This window comes from Zeus faber (assembly GCF_960531495.2).
Source record: "Zeus faber genome assembly, chromosome: 19".
Lineage (NCBI taxonomy): Eukaryota > Metazoa > Chordata > Actinopteri > Zeiformes > Zeidae > Zeus > Zeus faber.
This window is the reverse complement of record NC_137206.1, coordinates 12,965,259-12,985,365: the sequence shown is the minus strand read 5'-3', so window position 1 is coordinate 12,985,365 and position 20,107 is coordinate 12,965,259. Positions and strand designations below refer to the sequence as shown.

The 20,107-nt window shown below is 47.7% G+C and overlaps 1 protein-coding gene across 1 annotated transcript in view; it reads left to right on the top strand.

Annotated features, from left to right (window-relative positions):
* The window catches only part of mpp7a (MAGUK p55 scaffold protein 7a), a gene marked incomplete at its 5' end in the record, with an annotated part of 96,171 nt that extends 79,021 nt beyond the window's left edge, over positions 1 to 17,150 (top strand). The window contains 5 exons of the mRNA XM_080019913.1: positions 3,412 to 3,492; positions 6,668 to 6,761; positions 8,869 to 8,977; positions 11,339 to 11,482; positions 16,626 to 17,150. Of these exons, the coding sequence (XP_079876039.1) occupies positions 3,412 to 3,492; positions 6,668 to 6,761; positions 8,869 to 8,977; positions 11,339 to 11,482; positions 16,626 to 16,805 (608 nt within the window). The 3' untranslated portion in view covers positions 16,806 to 17,150. The remainder of the gene's footprint in view (positions 1 to 3,411; positions 3,493 to 6,667; positions 6,762 to 8,868; positions 8,978 to 11,338; positions 11,483 to 16,625) is intronic.
* Positions 17,151 to 20,107: the final 2,957 nt, after the last annotated feature.

Sequence of the window (20,107 nt, the reverse complement as noted above, 5' to 3'; positions counted from 1 at the left end):
CCTCGCCTCAGAGAGAGAGAGAGAGAGAGAGAGAGAGAGAGAGAGAGAGAGAGAGAGAGAGAGAGAGAGAGAGAGAGAGAGAGAGAGAGAGAGAGAGAGAGAGAGAGAGAGAGAGAGAGAGAGAGAGAGAGAGAGAGAGAGAGAGAGAGGAACACACATAAGCACTTTGTAAACACAACAGCCTGTTCAGAAAATGTAGAAATTTTAGAAACATACTTTTTTTTTTTTTTTTTTTTTAATTCAGGATTGTAATATTGTCGTCTAATAGGGCATTTTTGAAAACAATGCACAAAGAGGTGGTCTGTTTGTGGTCTGACAGAGAACCAAGGCGTTACGCTTTAAAGACCGCGTCCTGGCAGTTCCACAGTGGAGCTGGAACAAGCTCTAATCGCTGTCTGTTGTGTTCTGAAGAAGACCTACGGCCGTGTGTGGTTGGTATCAAAAGCGGCAACATCCAATGAAGATGGATGTGCAGGGTTGCGTCATCGGAGGAAAATCCTTTTCCATCTCAGGGATAGCGATGCAGACCCTGCTGTTCCGTTGAACATGCATACCGATACCAAAGCCTGCATCAGAACAACTTCTCGGCCACTGTAGCTTCTCCCTATCGCATGCTGAGTTTGCATCACCGAGATAGATAAGACTTTTAAGACTATACAGTATAATCCCCATGGGGAATTCAGGGACCAATGCCATGCAAGGAGCCAATTTTACTCATCCGTAGCAGTCAGGGAAGGGCTCAGTGTCTTGCTCAAAGGACACTTAGACGTGCTACCAGGAAGAGCTGGGTATGATGGAACCGGCGATCTACTCTACCTCCTGAGCCACACTGCCGCCCATAGATTGAACTGAAAAACAAAAGGTCCTACCAAACTTCAACACCTACGCTTCATTTCCTCCCCCACTAACACAGAATAAAGCAATACTCCCAAAGAAATGTACGCCATCGAATCATCCTCATAAATCAACCGCACCCTCAACCTCTAAGCGCTCTGACTCTGAGTTTTTTTTTCTCCTCCTGAAAATTCCCTCTCCTCTGGTGTGATTGATTGCTGTCTTTGCTTGGCCATGTGCTTGTTTATGCGAGGCAGTAACCACAACGCGGTCCGCGCCTGCCTCCAAAGGGGTCCGGGGTACTATATCTCCCTCGCAGAACAGTGCGAGCGTGTAGAGGAAAACGACTTTTTATCACTTAAGGCAGACAAACAATAGGACTGATAACCACGTGTGGAAAAGAAAAGGAGTGGGGGCGTTTTGAGGGCTGCCAGTGCGAGGGGTTTGAAGATAAAGGTTGTCCACAGCCGTTAACCGGGCTGTGCAACGCTGAAACCTTTCTGTTCAGGGCCCGATGAGGTAGGGTTGGAACCTGATGGGGTAGGGTTACTTAGCATCAACCTGTCCAATGTTATTACTAGAGGGTGTAAATTTACAGTTTATATCAGTTTTATGATTCAGTCAATGTTAATCAGACCTAGCTTAAGATCAAATTTCAGGTATTTTAAGTAAATTGTAAGAACTGGTTGAGTTTGTGTATTAGGTTGGAGATGCTTAGGTTTAGGTCTGGGGTTCTCAACCTTTTTCGGAAGCAGAATCATGCTTTATTGGCCAAGTATGCGTACAGTGTGATTTTTGCCCATGACCCAGTTTTTAGGTCCCAGAATTCTCTTGACAGCAATTAGAGTGTGACAAATGTTCTTTTTTTCCCTTTTATTATTATTTTGAAGCCAGCACCACTTATTTTATGAGTTACGATTCCCATCATGCCAATAAGCAGCAGATTGGAGCTGAATAAGAATCTTTCTTACTGTACATTCAAAACTGACATGCTTTTGAGTGCTGGTCAAGTGTGGATATTCCACATTGCGTATTAGGAAACTGTTTGATGTGATGATTCAAGGTAAAGTTTGGGTTTGGCATTGGTGCATACCAATGCCAAAGATGTAGGGACTCCCCAATGTGCAGACAAGTTGATATTAAGTTAAGTCGTATTAAGGCAAATTCTTAAATAACAGACTTGAGATTGAGTTGAGTATTAACACTGGACTATCCAAGTAAAGTGTCTTATTCTCTCAGCTTTTTCGACCACCCCATCCACCCACCTGTTACCCCCCCCATTGTCTCTTTCTCCCTCCCTCTCTCTCTCTCTCTCTCTCTCTCTCTCTCTCTCTCTCTCTCTCTCTCTCTCTCTGTCTCTCTCTTTCGTTTCCACCTTGGCGGCATTCGCCGAGTGAACTCACTGTCCGCTTTGTTTTTACGGGAGCAGCCTGCTGAATGCATTTTGTTCGGCTTGAAGTGGATTGCCAGTGGGGTCCGTTGTGAGCGTGCTGTAGCCGCTGCCCAGAACGACCGGCACGCGCGGAATTCAAGAAACCTGTCGCTCCAAATGGAAATAACCGTGGCGAAACACACGCACACACACGTTTAAAAAAAGAAAGTGAAAGGGCCACGGCAGGCACTTGTTTCTCTGTAATTGATTTTCTTGTCCTCTCTGCTTGGAGACGTCGCAATGACTCTGTTCGAGTTAGGATCGCAGACTATGGTGACTATAGACGCTAAAATGGGAGAGAGAGATTGCTGGAGTGTTAGAGGACAAAAAGAGAGGTAAATAGATATAGATAGATACATACATATATACATACATACATATACATTATTCATCCCCGGTGGTAATCAATAAGCAATAACAATACAAGTAGTAAAAAGTATAAAAATTACACTGTACAATGAACAATAAACCTAAAAAACAAACCTCTGTGTCAATAATTCACATTCGGATTGAAAAGTAAGATTATGCCTTTATACATAAATGTCTATGATCTGTAAGTATGTTGTGTGTAAACAGGGTTATTCCGTCAATAATGGCACTTTGCTTTTGTAGAGCCAGTGATAGTGATAACCTTTAAACTTTATATCTTGCTTATCTTCTTAATTTTGTGTTCCAAATCACACACCCCCCACTTGGCGAAAACACCAACACCTATCCCCACCTGTCTCTCTCTCGCTCTCTCGCTCTCTGTCTGTCTGGCTATCTGTCTGTCTGGCTGTCTGTCTGTCTCGCTCTCTCTCTCCCCCTCCCTCCCTCCCTCCCTCCCACCCGAGAATAGTGAGTTATTGTCATTACCGTTAGACGGGAAACGGATAGCGCACGTGTTCTCGCGTGAGCGTACGCGCGCCCCCGGTCTGCGAGCGCCGTCACACGCATGCTGAAACGCGACCTCGGCCCCATTCATCAGCGTGTCGCGGAGGCACACCAGTGGAAGCCATTCCGCTCGCCCCGCGTCTCCCACTTCCTCCGGACCGATCGGAATCGAGGAGGTGATGGATGCCGGGACTGATGGTTTGTGTGTGTGTGTGTGTGTGTGTGTGTGTGTGTGTGTGTGCGTGTGCGTGCATGTGCGTGCGTGTGCGCAGGTCCCGCAGGGGTCGGCCTGAACGAGCTGAAGAGGAAGCTGCTGGTCTCGGACCCGCAGCACTTTAGCGTGACCGTGCCACGTAAGTTCACCGGAACCCCTCTCCTTTTGCTCTACTTTCCCTCACCCCCTGTTTCGCCCGACTCTCCTTTGTGTTTTTTGTCCGATGTTGCGATGTGTCCACTACCACACCCCCCTCTTCCTGTACAGTCGGGCGAGACCATTACAGGCAGGTTTAGGTTTCAACGTAGCCCCCACTTCCACATGGTTTCAATTGCACCCTTTATTGGTAAATGGCTTTACAAGATGGATGCTATGACATCTTGGCCTTCGTTCATCCTCCGGGTTTAGTAGCCCCGGCTTGGCTGCAGGTGACCCGTTGTGTTCGAGCGCTAAATCCTCGATAAATACCCATGCCCTGGCAGGCGAAAGGATCCGTAAATATTAAATAACACGCGCTCGTGCCATTTTGCCATGGGGATAAGCTACTTCTCCCTCTCTCTGGCTTCTCTTTGGATTTCGTCCCCTTTGCTCTTAAAAGAGGCTCGTACACTTGCTGGCGGATGAAAGCGTCTGCGAAAGTTAAAATAATTGCTTGGTGTTGGGAATGCTCTCCCTCGCTCAAGGCCCCGGGGCCCGAACGCTTTTGCCTCCTGTGTAATTGTCAGCTTTTCACAATCCGGCCCCGACAGAGGCCGAGCGATGGAGGAAACTGTGTTCTCCTTCCTCCTGAAGACATGCCATTATACTGCCTCATGACTTGGCCCGGAGATACTCTCTGCCTCGCTCTCGTTCTCGCTCTCTCTCTCTCTCTCTCTCCCTCTGCCTCGCTCTCGCTCTCGCTCTCTCTCTCGCTCTCTCTCTCTCTCTCTCTCGCTCTCTCTCTCTCTCTCTCTCCCTCTGCCTCGCTCTCGCTCTCGCTCTCTCTCTCGCTCTCTCTCTCTCTCTCTCTCTCTCTCTCTCGCTCTCTCTCTCTCTCTCCCTCTGCCTCTCTCTCTCTCTCTCTCTCTCTCTCTCTCTCTCTCTCTCTCTCTCTCTCTCTCTCCCTCTCCACTGCCGATTTACTGCCTCCGTCACTCTCCTAAGGACCAAGTGACAGCTTGCCATAACGCTGAACACCATCCAGGGCGGCTGCGATTGACTGGTTCTCCCCGAGCTGCCAACCCCTTGAGTCTTTTAGCAGTTCTGAGAACCCCCCCTCCCCTCCTCCACAGCCAACATGTTAAGACAAACGCTAACGTTTAAGCTCGCCGTCACACATGTAGCGCTCAAGGTTGGCGGGAGCAGAATCACGGGCGCGCGCGCGGGGGGGGGTGGTTCATGACGGGAGGGGGCGTACGCGACATTTTGTTATTAACTGCCATGTTTGTTGCGCACTGTGTGGTATAATGGATGCGTCCCTTTCACAGTCTGACACCTAAATCGTCCCCGGTATTAAAACGCCATTGGACGTCCCCGCCCCTCCTCCCCCCTTTCTCACTCAAAGGCCCTGTTAATTGTTCGCAAATGTGACCCGTGATGCCGGTGCGTTAATAGAACCCAGACAGAAATGATTCTGACCCATATAGAGGACATATGGTGCAACAAGTCCTGGCACTCACTCTGAGGGGGAAAGAGACTCGGAAAGTAACTCTTCTGCCACTTTTTTTTTTTTTTTTTTTTTTTTTGTAAATGTTTGATTGCTGCCAACAGACAGATGGATGTGTTTAACACTTGCTGTTGTTTCAGATTAAACCCCCTGAAAGCGTTACCCTTTTTTTTTTTTTTTTTTGTTAATTTAAAATACCGGAGTTTGGGAGACCACCGGCTCAAGCCGCCCCCCTCCTCACCCCATACCTCCGCCCACACCACCACATACACACGCTTGTCGCTGTAAAATGTAAACCAGCCGTCTAAGTAACGCAAGCAGCGTTGCAATAAGCCATTAAGAGTGGGGGGCTTAAACATTTTGATTCCAATCCAAGCTTACCGATATTTTCCGTGATTTTAGAAAAAGAGCGGCCACAGATTCTTTCGCTGCACTGTAATTATGATTTATTTTTTCTTTTTTTTTTCCTTTTTTTTTCTGTGCCACAAAACCGATGCCAAAACAATGCACGCAGCACGGTCTAAGTAATCAATCGGTTGATATCACATACGCTAGAAAAACCCCGTCTCGCAACTTGGACTTGGACGTCGTTCTTATTCTCTTGCTGTGGTCACGCTTGTTGACAGGAAAGACGCTAATCCTCCTTCTTAGGTCCTCTGGGTCAGCAGTTCTCAACGTGGGGTCCGAGGGACCCCTCCCCCCCCAGGGGTCCTGCAAGGAGTTCCAAGGGGGTCCCCAGGTCCGGAAGTTTGGACTAAATCGCATCCAACAATCAAGTTCTTCTCAGATTGGGGTTCCGCCGACAAAATCAAATGGGGTTCTCGTGGGGTCGAGCGTCTCAAATTGAGTGCCCTTGATGTGAAAAAGTCTGAGAATCGTGGTTCGAGCTTTATACCATTATTGTTCCAGGATTCTCATCTGGTCCTTGAAAGAGGAAACGGGTGAGGAAGTGTGGCCACTGTCGGAAAGAGGTAAAGGCGGAAAGAGGTGTCTGGTGGACCGTCCAGGATTTTTAACGGTTTGTTTTGGCGCTGAGCGGTCAGACAGCCCGGCGTGGTGCTCACCGTCTCCTTCTGACCTTTCGCGGCGCTCCGACCCCTGGCCCGCATGGAGGGAACACGAGCAGAGCGTGCGGCTCGCGTTACCTCCGCGTGCCTCGCCCTCTGCACACACACCAACGAATTCCTCCACACACAGACACACACACACACACTCACACACTCACACGCCCTTCTCATCCCCGCCCCAACGCTACCCGTTTAATGGCACGGGTTTACGGCCAAGTAAATGTTGGGACTTGATGTTAATGAGAGCTCCCAAACTCAATTTCCTAACGGCAGCTAACGCCGGTGGCTAATGCTAACAGCCCCTTGTGTCTGCAGGCCCCGCCGCAATATTACAGGAGCCAGATTTAATAAAGCCCCAGTAAAAAAAAAGCTGCTGAATGTCAGTTAAGTGTCTGAGTTTAGTGGCGGAGCGCTACAGGTTGTGTACTTTATAGCACCGTTACACAATCACACATACAAGGGTTGGCATGGCGCAGCGTGTAGACTTACAGCCATGTTAATAAGGGCCCCAGTTCAACTGGTTTCTGCCCCAACACTGAGTCAGACAGTCTGGGTTTTGAGGTAATCGTCCCCCTCCCGCCTCCACCCCCTCTCCCTCTTAGACACCAGTCGGACCAAGAGGAACCAGGAGAACGACGGCGTGGAGTACCACTTCATCTCCAAGCATCTCTTCGAGACGGATATCCACAACAACAAGTAGGTATATCTGTTGCCACCGCCAATATGGCGTATTTGAAAGGGTAGTACATGCAAGCCAAAGTGCTTCACATTAATAGAAGCCAATCAAATAGTAATACCTAAAAAGCAAACAAGCAAAATGCATTTAGTAACAATATTGTACGATTCTCAATATCAGTTTTGGGTCATCATTTCAGACCTTGAAGGGTCACAACCACTCCATAGCGAATTATTTTCAATCATTATTCAAGGGAAATTAAATGGAAGGGTCTCAAAATGTTGGCCTTGAACCCCACTCTCAAACAATTCCCCAAATAATCCTCACAATAGTCGAGGGCCCTTTTTCGGAGTAAACAGACTCCTCACGAAACGTCTTTCCCGATTAGCCCTCCGCTCACCCCGCCATTAAAAATACACCGGGCCCTCTACAGACGTCTGTCTGTCTGTGGAACTGGGTGTGAGGCGGCGTTGACAGCACCAAGCCCAAACGTCGGTAACTGATCTCTGGACACCGGCCCCTGAGATCCCCTTCAGTCCACTTCCTTCCCTAACCTCTGGACGGAGACCGCCCTCCGGCAGACATATCCAACCACGTCCCGCCGTTAAACGGAAACACAAGCTCGTAAAAAATAGTCTAGGCGGCGATAAAGGCCTTTTAAGGTATACATCGTATGTAGAAGGAGGATGGGTGGAGTGGAATGGATGCATGTGGTGGTGGTGCTGGTGGTGGCAATGGTCAGGGTGTATATTTAGGGCCCCATTGTGGTGCCGGCCAAAGCATGCGATGTTTTTCGGCGGAGTCGGAGGGTTGAGTGGCACGTGCTGTGATGTGGCGATGGGGGAGGGGGCGGGTGCAACTACCGCGCCGAAATTACACGGCAGCTAAGTGGCGGCCGAGCCGGAGGACCTTGTTTGCGTTACGCCTGATGCTGCGAAGACAATGGCGGCGAAAGCGGAAAAAAGTCGCAGAGAAGCCGAGCGGCGACCACAACAAGAACAACGCGTGTGGTGGAGCTGGAAGAGCCTTCCCAAAAAGCTCAGCTGGGGTTCAGTGCACCCATACACCCGTTCCATAGTCTGTCTTCTCAGACAACAAACAGCTCAGTATGCTGAAAGGCGTGAGGGTTTTTTTTTTGTTTTTTTTCTCTCTTGCTCTTAAATGATTTTCCCATATTCCAAAAAAAGAGGGGGGATTATTAAGAGTTCTGTAAGCCGCCGTCCCTTTTTTTTTTTTTTTTTTTTTCTCGCTGGGCTTAGTAAAACATTCTTACACAAGCAATTACGGTAAATAAAAAAATCCCTTACATGGCATCACTCACACACAGTCATTTCCAGTCATTTGTCAGACAATCATGGTGAGCGGACGGCAAGCATAACAGCCCTCTCTCTAGTTGGGTCGAAAATTCTTTCCACGTTGTTACTCCGCGCCGGCCTTTTCGTGGGGGGGGGGGAGTTTTTCCTTTTTCCCCTCCTTGTTTTGGGCTAAAAATACATCAGTGACTTTTTTGTTGTTGTTGTTTTTTTGTTGTTTTTTTTTCTGACAGCCAATTGGTGTTGAGGAGGGAAGATGGATCTGGTAATAAAAAAACATTTGTTTGTCATAAGCTCGTCCACTTCGCGGGCTAAGAACAGACAGATAAAGAGCTCTAACAGGGTTCATTTTAAAAATAAAATAAATAAATAAATGTTCTTCAGATGCTCTGGAACACACAGGTGTTACCAATCGAAAGGGCAACATCACGGATTATATAAAAAGCCCCCTTCGCCAGGACGTCTGGTGTTCTCGCTTTCTACCGAGGAACGCGATCTGCAGATCTGTCAGGAGATGAGAGAATCGCCCCCCCCCGCCACCCCCCTTTCTCTTGTTGCACATGGATCCGGGGGGTCCTCAGACGTCGCTTTTTCTAAGATAAATCTCACCGGGGTTGAGGCACGGACGGGACACCGCACGAGGACAGGGAGTGGCGCTTCCCTCCCCGCAGCTGGACTCTGCTGAAGGAGAAGACGACGTTCGAAAGATGTCGGCTCGTTTAAGGTGGCGTACCGTTTGTGTTTTGTCCTGCCCTCTCCCATCACCTCTTTCCTTCCTTTCTTTCTCTCTTTCTTTCGCTGTCCTTCCGCTCAGGCTAATCGAATACGGGGAGTACAGAGGCAACTACTACGGCACCAGCCTGGACTCTGTGCGCTCCGTCCTCTCCAAGAACAAAGTCTGCCTCCTGGACGTGCAGCCTCATGTGAGTGACACGCGCCGACATGCGCGCTCTCACACTCATGCACGCTCATGCACGCTTTCTCACTGGTGACGTGACCGGACTCGCCAAGCGATTTGTTCATGGCGAACTGATTGTGAAAATGACCCCCCCGGGAGTCGGGAGTCACTCCGGCAAAAAGTGTTTCGTTTGCGACTCTGTCACTGCCCGACAAGTTCCTTAAGTTTTGATTCAGGGAGAGGGAGAGGGGGGGAGAGAGAGAGACTGGGGGAGAGGGGGAGAGAGAGAGAGACTTTCTTTGTCTCGCAAACTGAAAATAATACCTGAGGATTAAATTTATGTGGAAAAGGCCAAACATTGCATAATTGAGTGTGACTAGTTGATATTTTGCATTCCACCAATATTTTGACAGAATGAAATGATGAGAATTCCATTCACGGCCCGGAGCCGAGCCGACTCTTTCTGGCTCTCGTTCCCCTTTGAGAGAGTCTGCTCTCGCTCACCGACTGAAGACAATGGAAACAAAGAGTCTTAAAGCTTAACAAATCTCTTTACCGAGAAACTCGTCGGGAACCGAGTGTTATAAAAGAGCCAAACATTTCATCACTATTTCTCACCAGCCCTGCCTCCCTCCCCATCCCTCCGTATCTGGTTGCCCTGATGTTTTTAGGTCTTTGGCACCTCCACACCTACCTTGAAAGCACATCCCTCACTCTCTCTCTCTCTCTCTCTCTCTCTCTCTCTCTCTCTCTCTCTCTCTCTCTCTCTCTGGCTTTCGCTCTTTATTTCTTTTCTTTTTTTTCTTCTTTTTGGAGAGGCCGCTGTCTTCCCAAAAGCCACGGCTTTTGCTCTCTCCGGTTTAACCAAAGTCGCATTTTCCAAAGGGGCATTTTGGGAGGGAGCAATTACGGCTAATTTCCTCTATTCAAAGATTTCCTCTTTGGCTTATGTGTCTCGGGTGGCGGTGTTCGGCCCCTTCACAAGTGGCCGGCCGTGCCCCTGAGCCCGGGTGAAAAAACCCCCCTCCATAGCAACCATTCCTGCTATTCGGGGGCCTAGCCCGCATCCTCCCAGCCTCTCGCGCTACGAGGCTCTGCCATGTTTGTTTTCCCTCAGTGGATAATGACACACATGCGCAAATACGCCATTATATAGATTACCCTGGCGTGGCGTCAAAACCACCCCGGTCTCGGTAGTGAGCACAGTCGTTCAGCCCTGGAGCCCTGGGCTGGAGTGTGTCAGACTCTTACGAACCGGTGTGTGAGCCCTTACGTTTTTGTGCGCATGTGCTTGTTGCCGTCCGCCGTGGGGGCGTGCTCAATACACACACTTATGCGTACATGCAAACATTTGTTCTTACGTATTTTGTCGAAATCCCAATCAGCACCGGCTGCTATTTTGAACCTGTTCCCTTGAACTTTGGGAATTTTTCTGTCACCACTCGTGAAAAAAGGAGAGACGCTGTCAAATCTTTCCCGGATCGCAGCCGGCAAACAGACCCCTCTGGTGATCGACGTGCGCTTGGTTTGTTTATATTCGGAGACAGGTGTAGCCAAATATTTGTCAGGGCTGGAGCGGCAGCCGTGCTCGTGTTATGTCAACTACTGACTAACGTGGATATGGCTTCTGCTATTACTTTGTAAATTAAATTTTTTTAAATTAAAAAAAAGAAAGATAAACCCAGTTGTTGAGACCCTGGTTATCTGGCATCCTGAGTTGGCAATGCATTGATTCTGACCAAAATCTTCAACTGGACCATTTTGGACAAATGTCTCTAAAAGCACACATTGACCTTTCATGACCTTCCACAGCTTTGTCAATGGTTTTCGTTAGATTGCAGGGAAGTTTGTTCCACACTTTTTCCAGTTCATTTGACAAGGTATGAGATTGGTTCAAGAGGGTTCAAACACGGTAGGTTTAAATTGATTTGGTTCAGTTAGTTCGCTCTGTTTTTGAGAAGGAAAAAACAACATTATAGTAGATGATAAAATGCCCCCACCTGCGCTTCAGTCCCCTGACATCCTCCAACATGATGAATGATCCACTCCCATGTTGGTCGCATGTTGCTGATGAGCCGCGCTTTGGGCTTTGGTTTGACCCCCACACAATAAGCACATAGGGATGTCAAGGGTCTGTGTGTACGCAGATGTGAAAACATTCTTTTTTAAGAACACTTTTTTAAGCACAGCAGATTTAACTATATCGAGATGTTTCTATAACTTCAAATCTGAGACGATGTCTTGTCCCTCATCGCTGATGTGGATATTATGACAATACGTCGCCCAGCCCTAACGCCAACCTACACTCATCAATGAAACACATGCATTTTTCCCTTTTTCTATTTTTTTTTTTAATTTACTTCCCTCACCTTTTGTCTCCTTCAAGTCGATAAAGCACTTGCGGACTGCCGAATTCAAGCCCTACGTGGTGTTCGTCAAGCCCCCGGCATTGGAGAGGTTAAGGGAGACCAGGAGAAACGCCAAAGTCATCTCAGACAAGGACGACAAGGGGACCCCCAAGCCCTACACGGTGAGACTCAACAAGTAATAAGTAGTAATGATAATAGTAATTAAATCAAAAATTATTCCTTTAATAGTATTATTAATTACATATATAATGACAGTATAACTTTTCTTGTTTATTTTTATTTGCATTTTTTTGGTTTATTTTATATTGGCAATTTTCATTTTTTATTTTATGACTTTGAAAATCTGTCATATCACAGACACGATAGTAAAATAATATCCACATACAGTAGTTTGAGTGAGTCTCATGCTGCTACATCTATGATGCAGTGAAGTCCAATCATGGGGCATGCAAAGCACGATAAAATAAATAAATGACATAATAATAATAATAACTTACATACAACTAAGGTCCAAATAGTTTTATTAATGGTTTTATGATCATATAAAATAGTAAGCCACAGAGTTAGTTTTGTGTGAGCTCAGCATTATGCGACCATTGCAATGTGATCTCCATGTCACGGGGGATCAGGGCCTAAGCCATACCCTCAACCCCAGCAGCCTGGGACTACGATAGTCTACATTCAATTGATATCATAATTTTTCTACAATTATCGTTTTTTTATCAGAACTTTACAACTGCATTTACTGTACGTTGACCTTTACACGGTGAGGGTAGGGCCTCTGCCTTGACATGAAGAACACAGATCGTGAGCGGAGATAGAAAGAATCAGATGCTGAGATTCCGCCATAGGAACACATGGCTTTACTCATAAGGGCTTACGAGAGAAAGAAGTGAAATCCTATCTGTGTGTGTGTGTGTGTGTGTGTGTGTGTGTGTGTGTGTGTGTGTGTGTGTGTGTGTGTGTGTGTGTGTGTGTGTGTGTGTGTGTGTGTGTGTGTGTGTGTGTGTGTGTGTGTGTGGATATTTATTGATATGTATGCATGTGTGTGGGTGTATATATATGCCTGTGCACATTTGATGAGGTCATCCCCTGCACACCTTTCTGTGGGGATGGTGTGGGGGGAGACGCAGATGAAACCAATTAGCTGATGTGCGATGCTCGCTGAGATGAGATGCCGGGGCTGGAGCAGGGTGGTGTTATGGTTCCTCCAGCCTTCGCTCTCTGCCGTTTTTTTTTTTTTTTTTTTTTTTGACTCTCACGCGTTGGGACCAAGCCCCAGGATATGACTCAATTCGATCAATACCGAGAGATTGGAGTAAAAATGGAATGATGGAAGTCTTACTCCAACGTGCCAGGGATGGGATGGATGTGGTGGCGGGAGTAAGATGAGGGGCTGGGGTTTGCGGTCGTCCTCTCCTCGTATTAGCCCGCGCCCGCCCGCCTGTCTGCCCTCCCATCATCTCCACGGCTTCCTCCCCGGGCGTCGTATGAGTCATCTCACTCGCTGTGCATCCGTCAATACGTCTGCTCGGCCTCAATCACGCGAGCTGCAGGTGTTACCGCCGGCACCGCGGGAGGAGGATGGGGTCGCCGTTCGGAGGGCAGCCTTAACTCAGAACATCCCCTCACTCAGCCGTCTTTTGAAAAAAAACCCCCAAAAAAACGTTTTCTTTACTTCGCTGTCCAAACTTTATCGTCCAAAGTCACCGCGCACTTCAGGAGCCGGAACACGGTATAAACGATCAAGGTTTGCTCTTTAAAAACCGTAGAACACAGATTCTCAACCCTTTTACGGTCATGACCCGTTGTTAAGTCCCAAAATTCAAGTGTGACAAATTGTATTTTTGTTTCCTTTTATTTCCCGTTACAATTCATATTTAGGCCTGTAAGCAACATATTGAGGCTAAATAAGAATCTTTCTCCCTGTACTTTCGAAATTGTGCAGATATTCCGCATCACAGTATCACAGCTGCTCCAAATGGATTATATAGAAATGATGTTATATTTAAAACCTATTTAACATTTTTGTTGAAAAATATATCAATCAAATATCAATATATCAACCTTAGAAAGGTCCCATGACCCTGTGTGTATCTCAGGTGACCCCATGTGGGAACCCGACTCTACGGTTGATGGTGATGATGATCTGCCTCAGACAGATGCAAACGGAAAGCAGACGAGATCTTGTGGCTCATTGCCACATTTGATGGCGTCACACAACATAAATATATAAATGTATATATATATATTTTTCCCCCGTCAAATATTAGCGAAATATATGACATATTTAAAGGGAACTGAAAGAGAAAGCAGTGTTTGATGAGTCATCTCAGACATATTTTATCCGCCGCCAGCGCTGTTTCTTTCAGAGAGAGAGGTCTGCTGTAATGATTAAAGCCCCGAAAACAGTGCTCTCATTGTTTTAACAGGGTGCTCTGACTTTGGGCCCATTGTTATAGCTGGAAGAGCGCTGCGAGCGGCTTTCCAAGAGGTGTAAAAGCATACCAGCGATTCAACCCAGGGCAGGCTGATATCGTATATTACAAATTTGTAAAGGTGGTCAGAAATGTCCAAGTTAGCGTAGCTTTGAAGGAATCTGGAGTCGCCCCCCAAAAGCCAGGCGGGGACAAGCCGAGGACCTCTCGTTGAACCAGATCTGTCCCATTTTTTTTTTGATTGTCCGTGTGGGTTTTTTTTTTTTTTTTTTTTCTCTACACTTGTATGTCTTGTCTTAATCCTGAGGACAGGTGGATTTTACTGCGCACAGTAAAAGACATTTTTCCATCGAACGCTTGGCGCGACGCAGCAGAGAGTTTGGATGGAGTCCACTTGCGGCCGGGAGTTTGGAGGAGATGATACGTGGGGCCAGCACGCTCCTCGCTCCGTCTGCGTGTCTGTCACTGTATCGCTGTCTCTGCCTCCGCACAGCGTCCAGCTCCGACCCCGTAGCCCCTCGGCGGGCCACGCGTCTGGTTCACGTGTAAGGAGGGTGGATGAAGGAGAATCGTTTGTCCGCCCCGTTTAATTCTACGAGCTGCTGCCTTCCCCTTTCGGCTTTTTTTTTTTTTTTTTTCTCTCTTTTTCCTGTTTTTTTTCGCCTAAGATTCTCTTTCCAGCTCTCTGTCCCCAAACTGGCTGTGATTGATGTTCTCTCACCTGGCAAGGCCCGGCTAGAGCCATGTGCCGATGGACCTCGGTTCACAGATCTCACACCAAAACCAGTATTTGCTCTCCAAGTTGATCACGCAGTTGCCGCAACAGGTTCAGAGGCCAGGGAGAGTGTGTGTGTGTGTGTGTGTGTGTGTGTGTGTGTGTGTGTGTGTGTGTGTGTGTGTGTGTGTGTGTGTGTGTGTGTGTGTGTGTGTGGGAGTGGGCGGGCGGGCGGGCGGGCGGGCGGGCGCGCGCGTGCCGGTGCATGCGCCTTTGCACGTATGAGGGCGTGTGGGGGTCAGAGAGGGAGCCCAGCGGATATTGGCCCCGATGTGCAGCAGAGCTCTCTCCACAGGCCAACAAACCCCTCCGACCTCCGAAAAGCAGCGTTTTGATCTCGGGCCGTCCTCCTCCTCCCTCTGAGGCGCGGGGCTGATAAAACCATCATGTGTCCTCACGTAAAAAAAGACAATGGGCCGTGAGATATCGTGGGTGTTATTTTTGATTCATTTTCGGGTGGATTGAGCCCACAGGGTTAAAATCGCGCTGGGTCGTCTGGTGCAAGGGGTGCCAGGCTTTTAACTAAGCGTCATTTGCAAGGAAGTCATTGAGTCGTTGCTGCACAGCGAACCGCCGGAGCCTTTCCAAACTAAGAGAATTGCTCCTAGAATGCAAGTTATATGAGAGATGATTTTACCAGGGTTATGTTCCTCTGTACACAGACGGCATGTAGCTTGACCCTGCGACTGAGTTTAGAACGCATTTATGAATATGTGCCTGAGCAAGTATTTATTCTGTGTGCGTGTGTGTGCATGTGTGTGCGTGTGTGTGCTTGCGTGTGTGCGTGTGTTTTTCTGAAATAAATGTCCATTTGCATCCTATTTATAATTTTTCATTTGGCAGAGCGAGTCAATATAAAACCATATCTGTCCGGAGATCTGAAGTTGAGTGTTCCCAGTAAAAAAAAAAAAAAAAAAAAAAGCACCGGCTAAATCGGTATGCGCGCCGAGCGCTGAACCGGCCACAACCAGAGTGCCCAAAAACAACCACGGTGGAGGGTTACCTGGGCATGAAACCGTTTTCTAAGTATACACCAAACCCCAGATTGGAGACATTTAGTCTCACGCGGATAAAAATCATGTTTTCATTCTCCGCGGTCGGCGGAAATGTCTGTGTTCTTGCCATTGGTCACCAGGGCGGTGTAGTGATTAGGGAGTTGGTTCTTTCGCCAGATGGTCAAGCATCGGCTCGATGCAACCCTTCCCGAGCGCCCTTTAGCGGGACGCGGCACGCCAAAATCCCTTGAGGCTCCGCGGACACTGTCCTATCGTCCACACTCACCTTCGAGGGGGGACGGTCGGCGGAAAACAAGGCCACCGCACCGCGACGAGAACGCATAATCTTCAATAACCCGCCATCAAATGAGAGCAGCGAGTGTGGACTTAAGTGTACTGTACGCTACTATTTCAACTGCCTCCGCGGTAGCTACAGTAGTTAGATTTACTGGCGTTTACCAGAAGTTGCATGCCACTTTCACATGACCAAAGTTCTCATTCCCAATACCGAAAGTGGCCTTGTCCGCAAGCTGTCATTGCCCCATCACACGTATAAAGACCAGACTGGCATGTAACAATTATGTATGTTTTACGCGCCTTGTCTGCCTTTTGTCAATTATGGTTATGTTTTGTCTTCTGCTTATTTTGAGCTTATTTTATTTTCCTTGTGAATTGGATAGCCGTGAAGGGAAATTATGAAAATTCCTTGAGGTCAGGTTCTTTAGTTTTTTTGGGTTTTTTTTTTTTTTTTCGAGATTTTTAGTGCGTGGTCTGCGACCGAGGTTTGTGTGCGGGTGCTGTGTCTTTAGGAGGCTATAAAGGGCTCTGCCCGACCCGCTCTGTGTTTATTTGCGTTTATATTTGCATGGCCGTGTAATTTGTGTTTACAGTTATGTGAATTTATCTGCTCCTTTGTTGACTGTCTTGAGCGTGCCCTGTTTGCAGCAGATAGGCTGAGAATTCAAATGAAATGATCTTGTTCTTTGTTTCAGTCCCTCCATGCTTGCGCCCTTCACCCCCGCTCACGTTCGTTTGTTTTTCGGCTCTCTCCTCCCACCTTTCACCACCCCCCTCCCTCCCTCCCTCCCTCACCCAGGAGGAGGACTTCCTGGAGATGGTGACCACCGGCCAGTCGATGGAGGGCCAGTACGGCCACCTCTTCGAGAAGGTCATCGTCAACGACGACCTGGCGGCGGCGTTTGGGGAGCTGCGGCTGGCGCTGAAGAAGGTGGAGACGGAGACGCACTGGGTCCCCGTGAGCTGGACGCACTCCTGAGAGCCGGACGGACGCCGGGGGCCTCCGTTCCGGCGCGGGGGGAAGGGCTTTGACGTGTACATACGCGGGTTTTGGTTTTTTTGGCTTTCAATCGGTCGGTGTTGGGGAGGGGGATATCGGGGTGTTACGTCGGATCCTTACCGGGGAGACCGGTAGGAGGCCCGACCCTGTGGCTTGAACCGCGAACCCGGCCCTGCGACGGTCCGACCGGTTCAGCGGGGGGCGGAGCGCGGCGGACCGGAGCAAAGAGCCGTTGTCTCGGACGTTGGTTCGGAATCTTCAGGACTTCCCGGGGTCCGGGCCGGAGCCGCCCCGCCAGAACATCAGCGAGCTGTGGGACGCAACCACTGGACTCCTTCCTATATTGTGTTTTTTTCACGACGGCGACGTACTTGGGAAAACCCGAGGGGATTTACACTGTTGTTGTCGTCTGTTGTTTTCTTTTTGTTTGTTTTGTTTGTTTTCCTCCCGAGTGGAAGGTTTACACGCCCGTCTCTGTGAAGAAAGTGGAGAAAAGGGAAAAAAATATATAAGCGCTGCCCCGTCTTAAAAAAAACCTCTACTTGCGCTTCCGAAAGGCTTGCGAGAACCGTGACCTCGACGTCCAAACAAAACGTGGTCGGGTGCACTCTGAGGAGAGGGCAGTAGGCGTAATGTTTTGGGGTTTTTTTTTTTTAAGGGAAAATTAATATATATTTTAATATTTTTTAGTTTGTTGCTTGGCATAACTTTTATACTTTATATATCTTGAGCCGTGGGTGTGTGAAACCTCCGTCATCCAGCCTAAGGGGGACGAAGGTTGACATTGGACGCTTCTGACGGGGTCCGCATTTGAATCCGCCACCCCATTCCAGTTCCTTCCCCCGACAAAGCACATAGAGAGGCCATTTTCTCAAGGTGTTTTATATTCCATTAAGGAGCAATTCATAGGAAGCCGCCACCCTCCTCCGTGTGAAGGTTGCCCAGCATAACAGCTCTGCCATTTAAAGTCCCAGCTCTACACTTTGGCCCGCCCGCTCGAAGAAAATGTTCTTAATCATGTCTCATTAGGGTGGAGTCTTTGTTTTCATTCACATAAAATAGCTTCGGCGAGGCACATTAGTGGGGCCGAAACAAACGCTTTGAAATTTATAACTGTGTAAAAAGAAAAACATCCCGGCAGCCACTTGTGACCTAGGTAGTGTGAGAATGTTCACGTCCTTACCCGCGGAGAATGTTTTCCATGGACACTAGGAGTTGATCATTTTTCGCATAACTCTCTTTTTCCTATTCTGGAGCCCGCTTGTTTTCTACCCGTTTTTTTTTCTTCCTCTGTTTTTTTTGGGTCTCGGCAGTGGAGGAACCTCATATGGAGAGTACGGTATCGTACCGGTTTCTCCTCGTGGTTTACTCCCCCCCCCCCCCCGCATCTCCGACGCCGTGTTCTTTATGAAGCCGCTTGTAGACCAGGCTGAAGTCGATGCTGCTGTTGTGAAGATCAAGCTGTCCCCCGAAGGCAGACAACTCTGCGTGTCCCTAATGTACTTCAGGTATTTTTAGGAAACACTTGAGAGAAAAGTTAGAAAACCCCCTTTTTTTATTTTTTTAAGGCAAACTGCCGCATCTTCCCTGTTGTGTCGGTGTCCGTTTACTTGAAATGGCCGCGCCCACTTTGATATGTTAATTTTAACGATAACGCCGCAGAACTTGCAGGGCGTCGTTTCGTTTTATCATTTCCATTGCACGGGGAAGATTAGAGATGGACGTTTAATGCACTGGAAACTTGTGTCCCGAGGTTCTAACACTGTCCACTTGTTGATATTGACTCTCAAGTCCATCTTCCACTTCCTGTCCCACACGCTCACAGAACATTTCTGTCCGTGTTTGGTTTCTTGCTCAGGTTATGATGCCCCAAATATACCGTGGTACATTGTTTTCCTTTTTTTTTTTTTTTTCTTTAAACATTTTCTTTGTTTTCATTCATCAGAAGCTTAATAGGCTGATCCAGTTCAGTCTGTTGCAATCACTGGCTAAATGTTTTACATATCGATTTTTTTTTTATGTCCACGCCAGGAGATTATGTCTTTATTAATTATATTTTCACGATATGTTCCTGTTGGTTTTTTTTTTTTTTTTTTTTTTTCATATCTTCACGTCTTTCCCTCTGATCAAAACCAGAGGTTTTACATTTTGGGCAAAAAAAGATTTTAGTTTTCTCTTCTGACTGTACTATAATATTGCATATGAAGTTTTATGAGTTCTTACCGATGACTCTATATTTTATTTTATTTTATTTTATTTTTTTTTTAATAAAAAAACAGTATAATCATTTAAACTCGTATTGCCAAGATGATTCAGACGTTGTTGGAAAAGGGATTAATTGCGAATCTCGGTTGAGACAGAACAGTTTGCCTGCCGAAGCCATACATCAGAAATTGGTACATCGGAAATATGCTAATGTGTCTAGAACGTGTGTGAACCTGTGCTGCTGACCTCTACTTTAGGTCACGAGGATGTGAAAAAAAAAAAAAAGCATCCATCAACACACGACCGAGAGTTGCTCCCGAGAAAAACGTTTGTATAAATAAGACTCGCACCTTTCGTCTTCGCATCTGACAGCGCTGGAGAGCGGTGGACGTTAGTCAAATGTCCATCACCCCCCTTTGGGAAGATCTCGATTCGGAAAAAACTTTTTTTCCAGGATTTTTTTTTTTTTTTTTTTTTTTTTTTTTCCTCCCCCTTTCTTTGTGAAATTGTTCTGAGGCTAATTTGGATGTCGCCTGAATAAGCCAGACATTCTGAGGAGTCAATGCGGCGTGGACCCCTCGGTGGCTCAAAGCACGCCTTCCCGCGTCGGGGCGTCCGGACTCAACAGCCGTTGAAACGACTAACCCAGACGTCGCGGGACCTTTAAAAGCGATTGTTCCGGGGAGGGGGCTGACGGTGGTGGTGGTTCGGGGGGCTCATTCTGGAAGAAGTCCTGTGTGCAGGGGCGAGCAACAGACCCCGGCTTGAGGACGTTCCAAAACCTCTCCATCTCCATCTCCCCCCGCCCTCCAAATCACCCCAAAGCGCCCAACCCTCAGGATTTATTCTCCTCCAGATCGCCTCAGAAGCTTCTGAGGCGATCTGAGGCAGTGTGTGATGGACTATGGTTTTGTTTTTTGTTTTTTCTTTTTTGGTTGTGGGATGGAAGACGCAGAGAGAGAGAGAGGAGGAGGAGGAGGAGGAGGAGGTGTCGGGAGGAAGGTCAGGAAGAGGTAAAGCGCTCACTTGGGCCAAAGCGGAAGGGACCGGCGTTTTTACAGGCCTTCCTTCGATCT